The 9445-nt window shown below is 41.9% G+C and overlaps 1 protein-coding gene across 1 annotated transcript; it reads right to left on the bottom strand.

Moving 5' to 3' along the window:
- Window positions 1-3529: 3529 nt before the first annotated feature.
- On the bottom strand, window positions 3530-6347 carry LOC134483037 (interferon-inducible GTPase 1-like). Its single transcript, XM_087593690.1, has one exon. It carries the CDS (start codon window positions 4795-4797, stop codon window positions 3541-3543), a length of 1257 nt encoding a protein of 418 aa, XP_087449816.1. The 5' UTR covers window positions 4798-6347; the 3' UTR covers window positions 3530-3540.
- Between the last annotated feature and the right edge of the window lie 3098 nt (window positions 6348-9445).

Here is a 9445-nt window from a genome sequence, read left to right as displayed (position 1 = left end):
GAGAATTAAGCAGGATCTGCTTTTCTCCTGAAGATATTGGGTTATTATACAGGCTGCATTGGCTTTGATTCTATTTGGACATCATTGGTGTCTCCACAATTATAACTGATGAGTCTCAGGACTTGATGAATGTGATAACAAGGTTAGAGGCCCTGATCTGCAGCAGCTGGCACAGGGTGATGACATTCTAACAGCCAAAGTGCTAAGTACAATTTGTGGTACCAAGATTGAGCCACTTAAGCAGCCTCTTAGGGTACACCACACATGGAAGTCAGGTTGAGGTGTGGTTATATTCAGTCTTACAATGGCACCATGCAGTAATAGCTTACATAGGGGAGGGAACTATGTAAGTAGAGGTATCCATGTGAAACAGTGAGATGGTGTGTATTTCATTCCAACTCCTTGCAGAGCTATAAACCATTGATGGCTGCAGTGTTGCTTTAAAGAAAAAAAAATGCCTTGTCTCTATGGTGCTGATGTGGTCAGTTTAGGCTCTACTATTTATAGTTCCTGAGTTGTGTGATGACTTTCCGCATTCAGACAAATCCAGGCTGGGAATCAAGAGCACCTTCTATGCAGGGTGCTTTTTCCTTTTCTTGACCTTACAACTGGGAATTACTATTTGCCATAATTCTCTTTCACGTGCATTGTATTCTAGTAGTATCTAAATATTATCAGTAGACATTGTGTACATGTTCTTTGGTTTTATTTCTTTTTTTTTGTTTTTTGTTTTTTTCTATTTTATTTTTTCCATCTTTATTAACTTGAGAATTTCTTATTTACATTTCGATTATTATTCCCCTTCCCGGTTTCTGGGCCAACATCCCCCTAACCCCTAAACCTCCCCTACTATATGGGTGTTCCCCTCCCCATCCTCCCCCCATTACTGCCCTCCCCCCAAAAATCATGTTCACTGTGGGGTTCAGTCTTGGCAGGACCAAGGGCTTTCCCTTCCACTGGTGTCCTTACTAGGCTATTCATTGCTACCTATGAGGTTGGAGCCCAGGGTCAGTCCATGTATGGTCTTTGGGTAGTGGCTTAGTCCCTGGAAGCTCTGGTAGGTTGGCATTGTTGTTCATATGGAGTCGCGAGCCCCTTCAAGCTCTTCCAGTCCTTTCTCTGCTTCCTTCAGGCGTGTCTGCCCCTCTGAAGGTTTAGCTCTCCCTCCCATGGGATTTGGGTGCAGAGAACTGTTGACCAGGTTCCTTCATGTCTGGGTGGTGTTTGGACCCTGGTTTTATTTCTTAAATGAAGCAGGGGTTGTCTGGTGATTCTCATTAGCTATCTTTCTGGCAAGTTTGTATCTCCATTTATGGCAAAAATACTTTGGAGCAATGTGTTTGTGAGTGACATAGCTTCTAATAAGAAAGCAGCTGAATCACCAGCATAATTTTCATAGCCTGTTCAGGACTGATTGTTTTTGTCTGAATTCTAATATGTTAGTCATATGTTAATAACCCATACCCTCTGTGGGAAAATGTTAGGAGGAATGCCTTTGGGAGGCATCTATGCTCAGATTAGGTCATGATAATGGATTCCAAATGATGTGATCGACAGGTACTCATTCTTTGCATACTGTGGAAGACCAAGTGAAGGTATTACCAGGAAGGACACTTTCACTCAGGATTTGGCCACACTGGTTCCCAGATCTCAGACATCAGTCATTAGAAGTGTGAAAAAAAATTCTATTCTTTAAGCCACCTAGTTCATAGGCGTATAGCAGCTCAAACTATTTAAGAAATCATTCCCCACCATGAATAAATTTTCCCTTCCTTCTGTGTTTGTCTTTCTGTCTTACTAACACACATGCTGTTTATTTGTACTTTATTTTAAGGAAGATATGATATAGATGAGCGAATGTGCAACAAGACAATCAGCATCCAACAGTAATACTAAGGCCAGATTACTTTGAAGCTATTATGGGCTTCTGGAGATGTCAAGTAGATACGCATTTTTTTTTTCAGGAAGAATTTATTAAATGACTTTTGGTATTGATGTGGAGTAGAGCAACCATTTTCTATCACAGCATCCAAAGCACCGATCAGTATAAAGCAGAGAAATTTCCTCTTCTCCCCTAGTTCTGGTATACAATTAGAGAGCTTCTTTATTTTCTCAAGGATTCTGACTAAATAGATTTTTTTTAAAAATTCTTAGTCGTTATTACGGCTATTTTGATTTCTAGGTTATCGTTTTTCTCTACCCTTTTAATTTAACCACATATCTAAATTTTTTCCTGTATTTACCATTATTGTGTGAATGTATGCCTTGCATGTATGCCTAATCTTGTGGAGATCAAGAGATGATATCAGATTCCCTGGGATGGGAGGTGCCGGTAACATTGAGCTACTGTATGTGTTCTAGCAATTGAATCCTGGTCCTCTGGAAGAACAACCATTATTCTTAAACTCTGATCCATCTATCTTAACCTCGGAGCCATCCCTGGACACACTTTTTGCCTTTTCCTTGAGTGCTAGGATTGACTTTGAGGCCTTATGAATGTGAGGCATATATTATACCCCTGAGCTAGTAGTGCCTCAAATCTTCCTTCTTTTTTTAACGAAAAATCTTTGTGTGTGTGTGTGTGTGTGTGTGTGTGTGTGTGTGTGTGTGTATTTCTATGTGTGATACAGGCATGAACAGTATTACATGGCATGTATGCAGAGATCAGAGAACAAGCTTGTGTGTTGACTTTTACCTTTCACTTGCTTGTTTCAGGGCTTCTTATTCACTCCTGCATGTGGCAGGATAGCTGGCCCCGTGATCTTCCAAAATTTTTTTCTTTCTGCCTCCCCTCTCACCATAGAAGTGCATGAATGACAGATGCTGGCTTTATGTGGATTCTGGGAATATGAGCTCAGGTCTTCAGACTTGCAAGGTCTACTTTGTTTACGGAGTCATCTCTCCAGCCTGGTTATGGTTTCTCCTTTAACATCTCTGTAAAGAGCACCTACATTATCATGTGCAAGGTTATACAGCCCATTACTATCAAGAAGTCCCTGAAGTGCCTTGAAGCAGCTAGTGCCACTTGTGCACAGTTTAAATAAACAGCAACTGAAGAGCTATGAAAGAATGCTACTATGCTGATGCTTAGCCCCCTCTCCATATACACAAAGAATGCAAGCTAGGGAATGGTGCCTCCCAGAGTGGGCAGAGCTTCCTACCTCAGTTAACTTAAGTAAAATAACTTCTCTAATGCAAGCTCAGAGATTAATCTTTCAGGTGATTCTAGAGTCTGTCCAGTTGACAATACTAACCACCACAATGCTAACCCTGAATGTGGATGTCAATTTGTACTTAACAAATTAAAATGCAAGTAGAATTACTTGATCTTAGAGTTACTTAAAGTGAGGAGACAGTTTTTAGTTATCACCTTATTTATACAAATCTGGTCCCCTTGCTACAGCTAGTGTGGATATGTAATCACTAAATATGGATAAAGTCTGAATAGCTTGAATAAACACAGTATATTGATTTCCAATATCGCCATCCTATTTTTCTGTCATCGATCCTCATTTTTTTTTACAGCCACACAACTTCATGCTAATTAGAAACCAACTTGTTTCTTACACATATCTCTTTGAGAAGAGTTTTAGCATCCTCAGTCACTATGTCAAGGAAATAATATTTCAGGTAAGATATTTCTCTAAGATCACGATTATTAGTAAGTAAATGTCCATTAGCCGAACAGTAATCATGATAATATCTTGAAAGCCTTTCATGTATTGTTTCTTCATCTGTAGGTTTGAACACGATCGGAGATTTCATCATGGCCTCGAGCTCAACCAACGGCATTTGCCAGTCCTTAGCTAAACTCTGCAAAGCTGCATCATCCACCCCAAACACAGTGCGATAGAACTTCAGGCATTTCTTCAGAGTCTCCAAATCACTGTCCAAGAGGAAAGTCAGTGAAGGGAGGATTCTCAGTAGGTCAGCTGCAAAGGCTTCGAGCCAAATCCTCTGCTTCAAACATTGTCTCTTCATTTCAATGGTTGAATCTGTAATATTGGGTAAGGAGAGCATGAAAGTGTGTCGCTTGTATACAGGGAGATCACTTATCAGCTTGTCCATCAGGATTGGGAAATCATAGTCAGAAAGATCTATGTTAGAGATCAAGAAGATTGGTGGCTCATCCATGCCATTCTCCTTGAAGTGTTTCACACAGTTAAGGCGGATGTTCTGCAGGACTTTTTCTCTGTCAAAGGATCGTGGTTTGGTGTTCTCTTCATTTCGTAAGTCAGAGTCCACCTTGGTTCTCACAAAGTAGAAATCCTTCTTCATCATACTGATTGCTTTGGCGAGGTCTATATCATTTTTCTTAAAGCGGGTGGCTGAAATAATAATGAAGAAGTCATATTCATAGAATTTCATCTTTTCTAGATATGTTTTTGGTGGAAAATTTGTGGTTCCAATCCCAGGCAGGTCCCAAATGACCACATTAGGCATACTGGGGTGTTGGTATTTGTGTCTCCACATGGTTGTCTCCACCACCCCAATTTCAGCTGCACCTTCCTCTTCATGCCCAATGCCTCTCAGGGCATTGATGAAACTGGACTTTCCTGCTCCAGACTCCCCGGTGACAGCAACATTGAGCGGTGTACTATCAATTTCTCTGAATGCCTCACTGATTGCAGAGTTTGCCATTTGAATGTTCCCTTTTGTCATGCTTAATTCAACTGAAGTGATGATTTCCTCAGAAATGATTTTGTGTCCTGTCTTAAATTTCTTAAAATATTTTGCAAAGCTGGAGGGTAAATCTTCACCCTGTTCATTAGTTGTCAAAGAGAACAGTTGACCCATGACTTCAAGTAAATAAAGCCACTGGAAGAAGGGAGAACATGAAATTTAATATCTTCAGTGTAGCAAATATCAGGCACATTGCTACATACATCATTTTTAGTGATTGTAATTATGCATTTAAACTCCTTGCTGTTCCATTTACACAATTGGGGCTTTGAGTCCTTTGACTAATATTATCCCATTTCTGTCTTCCCATAGCCTGGCAGACCACCATCCTGCTTCCCACTTCTTTGAGTTTGGCTACTCTAGATTTCACCCATGAGTGACAGAGTAGGACCATTCCTTCTGCAGGTAGCTGAGACTAGCACATGAGACTTGAATGGTTTATTCTCCACTGTCTCTTCACAGGTCTATTTTACCTTTCAAACCCCTCTGTGTCTCTGTGACATGTAGAGCATGCCAGCAGAGGTCTGTCCCCTTCCAGCTTCCAGTGTTATTCAGCTGTATCTGGTCATGGACTCCCCATGGCCCTACTTGGGTTGCACATCTGTAACTGTGTCCATCATTCTTTATAATCTATGCTATTTGGTCTTTATGAATATTCAGTTCTTATGGTATTTTAAAGGAAGATATTTCCTTACTCACAAAATGGGTCCTACCATGACTGCTCTCCAAAGACCCAACAAGCAAGTTAAAGAGTCAGATACAGAAATGTGCACCCAACCAACAAACAGAAATACCTGATCCCTCTGGTTGAATTGGGGAAAGACTGTAGGAAGTTAAGGAGGAGGGCAGCCCTGTAGGTGGGCCAGCAATCTGAATTAACATGGACCCCTCAAATCTCTTAGAGAGTGGATCACCAAGAAGGCAGCATATACCAGCTGAGATGAAGCCTCCAATACATATACAGCAGAGGCCTCCCAGGTGTGGTTTTAGTCAGAGAAGATGCACCTAACCCTCAAGAGACTGGAGGCTGCAGGAAGTTTAGAGGTCTGGTGCCGTGGGTGGGGTCCGGCAGGAAGGAGGGATGGGATGTGAAACTCTCAGGGGGAGGGTTTTGAGGGGGCCTGATCAGGAGGGGAAAATAGAAAAAAAAAGTGGGTCACCACAAAAACAAAATGAAACAGAACAGAACAAAAAAACTACCAAGGACAACAACATGTGTCAATTTGTTATTGATCAAATGAGGCAGATGCCTTCATGGACAGATCCCTTCACTCAGCACCTTCAAGCTATCCTTTGTTTTACTGTCAACTAAAATGTCATCCTGAAAGCTGAGGCCTCTGGGAGGCAGTTCTGTACCTCACTTTAAAGTGAGCATGCTCAGGGAATGTGATCCTAAAATGCTCATGACTGAAAGTTCACACCCATCTCTATGAAGATGTATGTACCTTACATAAAATTCCTATGCTTCCTCTGTTGGGGAGGGAGTCAGAGCTCTGCTTTGGAAATGACTCCAGTACCAGCTTTTTAGGTATTTCTCCACTGGTGTCCTATTTATTTGGCTTGCTTATTTTGGGTTTGAGGTAGACTTGCTTGATCAGGTTATACATTGGTCTTACCCACAGGAAATCTTTGAATTGCTGGTTACAATAAAAAGGCCAGTTTCGGCAACCAACACATTGGGAAAAGGTCTTTACCAATCCTACAACACATAGAGGCCTTGTATCCAAAATATACAAAGAACCCAAGAAGTTAGACAGCAAGGAGACAAATAACCCTATTAAAAATGGGGTTCAGAGCTAAACAAAGAATTCACAGCTGAGGAATGCCGAATGGCTGAGAAACACCTAAAGAAATGTTCAACATCTTTAGTCATAAGGGAAATGCAAATCAAAAGAACCCTGAGATTTCACCTCACACCAGTCAGAATGGCTAAGATCAAAAACTCAGGTGACCTGTACAAAGCTTAAGTCCAAGTGGATCAAGGACCTCCACATCAAACCAGACACACTCAAACTAATAGAAGAAAAAGTAGGGAAGCATCTGGAACACATGGGCACTGGAAAATTTCCTGAACAAAATACCAATGGCTTATGCTCTAAAATCAAGAATCGACAAATGGGATCTCATAAAACTGCAAAGCTTCTGTAAGGGAAAGGACACTGTGGTTAGGACAAAACGGCAACCAAGAGATTGGGAAAAGATCTTTACCAATCCTACAACAGATAGAGGCCTTATATCCAAAATATACAAAGAACTCAAGAAGTTAGACCGCAGGGAGACAAATAACCCTATTAAAAATGGGGTTCAGAGCTAAACAAAGAATTCACAGCTGAGGAATGCCCAATGGCTGAGAAACACCTAAAGAAATGTTCAACATCTTTAGTCATAAGGGAAATGCAAATCAAAACAACCCTGAGATTTCACCTCACACCAGTGAGAATGGCTAAGATCAAAAACTCAGGTGACAGCAGATGCTGGCGAGGATGTGGAGAAAGAGGAACACTCCTCCATTGTTGGTGGGATTTCAGACTGGTACAACCATTCTGGAAATCAGTCTGGAGGTTCCTCAGAAAATTGGACATTGAACTGCCTGAGGATCCAGCTATACCTCTCTTGGGCATATACCCAAAAGATTCCCCAACATATAAAAAAGTCAAGTGCTCCACTATGTTCATTGCAGCCTTATTTATAATAGCCAGAAGCTGGAAAGAAACCAGATGCCCTTCGACAGAGGAATGGATACAGAAAATGTGGTATATCTACACAATGGAATATTACTCAGCTATCAAAAACAATGACTTTATGAATTTCCTAGGCAAATGGTCGGAACTGGAAAATACCATCCTGAGTGAGGTAACCCAATCACAGAAAGACACATATGGTATGCACTCATTGATAAGTGGCTATTAGCCCAAATGCTTGAATTACCCTAGATGCCTAGAACAAATGAAACTCAAGACGGATGATCAAAATGTGAATGCTTCACTCCTTCTTTAAAAGGGGAACAAGAATACCCTTGGCAGGGAAGAGAGAGGCAAAGATTAAAACAGACACAGAAGGAACACTCATTCAGAGCCTGCCCCACATGTGGCCCATGCATATACAGCCACCCAATTAGACAAGATGGATGAAGCAAAGAAGTGCAGACCGACAGGAGCCGGATGTAGATCGCTCCTGAGAGACACAGCTAGAATACAGCAAATACAGAGGCGAATGCCAGCAGCAAACCACTGAACTGAGAATAGGACCCCCGTTGAAGGAATCAGAGAAAGAACTGGAAGAGCTTGAAGGGGCTCAAGACCCCATATGTACAGCAATGCCAAGCAATCAGATCTTCCAGGGACTAAGTCACTACCTAAAGACTATACATGGACTGACCCTGGACTCTGACCTCATAGGTAGCAATGAATATCCTAGTAAAAGCACCAGTGGAAGGGGAAGCCCTGGGTCATGCTAATACTGAACCCCCAGTAAACTAGATTGTTGGGGGGAGGGCAACAAGGAGGGGAGGATGGGGAGGGGAACACCCATAAAGAAGGGAGGGATTAGGGGTATGTTTGCCCGGAAACCGGGAAAGGGAATAACACTCGAAATGTATATAAGAAATACTCAAGTTAATAAAAAAAAAAAGTGAAAAAAAAAAAGACAAGTTGATCAATGAAATAAAATTGAAGATCCAGAAATAAACCCATGCACCTATGGACACTTGATATTTGATGAGCCCAAACAATACAATAGAATGGACCCATTTTTTTTATTAACTTGAGTATTTCTTATATACACTTCGAGTGTTATTCCCTTTCCCGGTTTCCGGGCAAACATCCCCCTCCACCCCTCCCCTTCCTTACGGGTGTTCCCCTCCCCACCCTCCCCCCATTGCCGCCCTCCCCCCAACAGTCTAGTTCACTGGGGGTTCAGTCTTAGCAGGACCAAGGGCTTCCCCTTCCACTGGTGCTCTTACTAGGATATTCATTGCTACCTATGAGGTCAGAGTCCAAGGTCAGTCCATGTATAGACTTTAGGTAGTGGCTTAGTACCTGGAAGCTCTGGTTGCTTGGCATTGTTGTACATATGGGGTCTCGAGCCCCTTCAAGCTCTTCCAGTTCTTTCTCTGATTCCTTCAACAGGGGTCCTATTCTCAGTTCAGTGGTTTGCTGCTGGCATTCGCCTATGTATTTGCTGTATTCTGGCTGTGTCTCTCAGGAGCGATCTACATCCGGCTCCTGTCAGCCTGCACTTTATTGCTTCATCCATCTTGTCTATTTGGGTGGCTGTATATGTATGGGCCACATGTGGGGCAGGCTCTGAAGGTGTTCCTTCAGTCTCTGTTTTAATCTTTGCCTCTCTCTTCCCTGCCAAGGGTATTCTTGTTCCCCTTTTAAAGAAGGAGTGAAGCATTCACATTTTGATCATCCGTCTTGAGTTTCATTTGTTCTAGGCATGTAGGGTAATTCAAGCATTTGGGCTAATAGCCACTTATCAGTGAGTGCATACCATGTGTGTCTTTCTGTGATTGGCTTAGCTCACTCAGGATGATATTTTCCAGTTCCAACCATTTGCCTACGAATTTCATAAAGTCATTGTTTTTGATAGCTGAGTAATATTCCATTGTGTAGATGTACCACATTTTCTGTATCCATTCCTCTGTCGAAGGGCATCTGGTTTCTTTCCAGCTTCTGGCTATTATAAATAAGGCTGCGATGAACATAGTGGAGCACTTGACTCTTTTATATGTTGGGGAATCTTTTGGGTATATGCCCAA

Source organism: Rattus norvegicus, chromosome 18 (assembly GCF_021556685.1).
Source record: "Rattus norvegicus strain SHRSP/BbbUtx chromosome 18, alternate assembly SHRSP_T2T, whole genome shotgun sequence".
NCBI lineage: Eukaryota > Metazoa > Chordata > Mammalia > Rodentia > Muridae > Rattus > Rattus norvegicus.
The sequence above is the reverse complement of the archived record's forward strand: the minus strand, read 5'-3'. Positions and strand labels throughout refer to the sequence as shown.

What these genes read in the sequence shown, in the direction of transcription:
- LOC134483037 (XM_087593690.1), bottom strand. Translation starts at nt 4,797, where the DNA reads ATGGGTCAACTGTTCTCTTTGACAACTAATGAACAGGGTGAAGATTTA.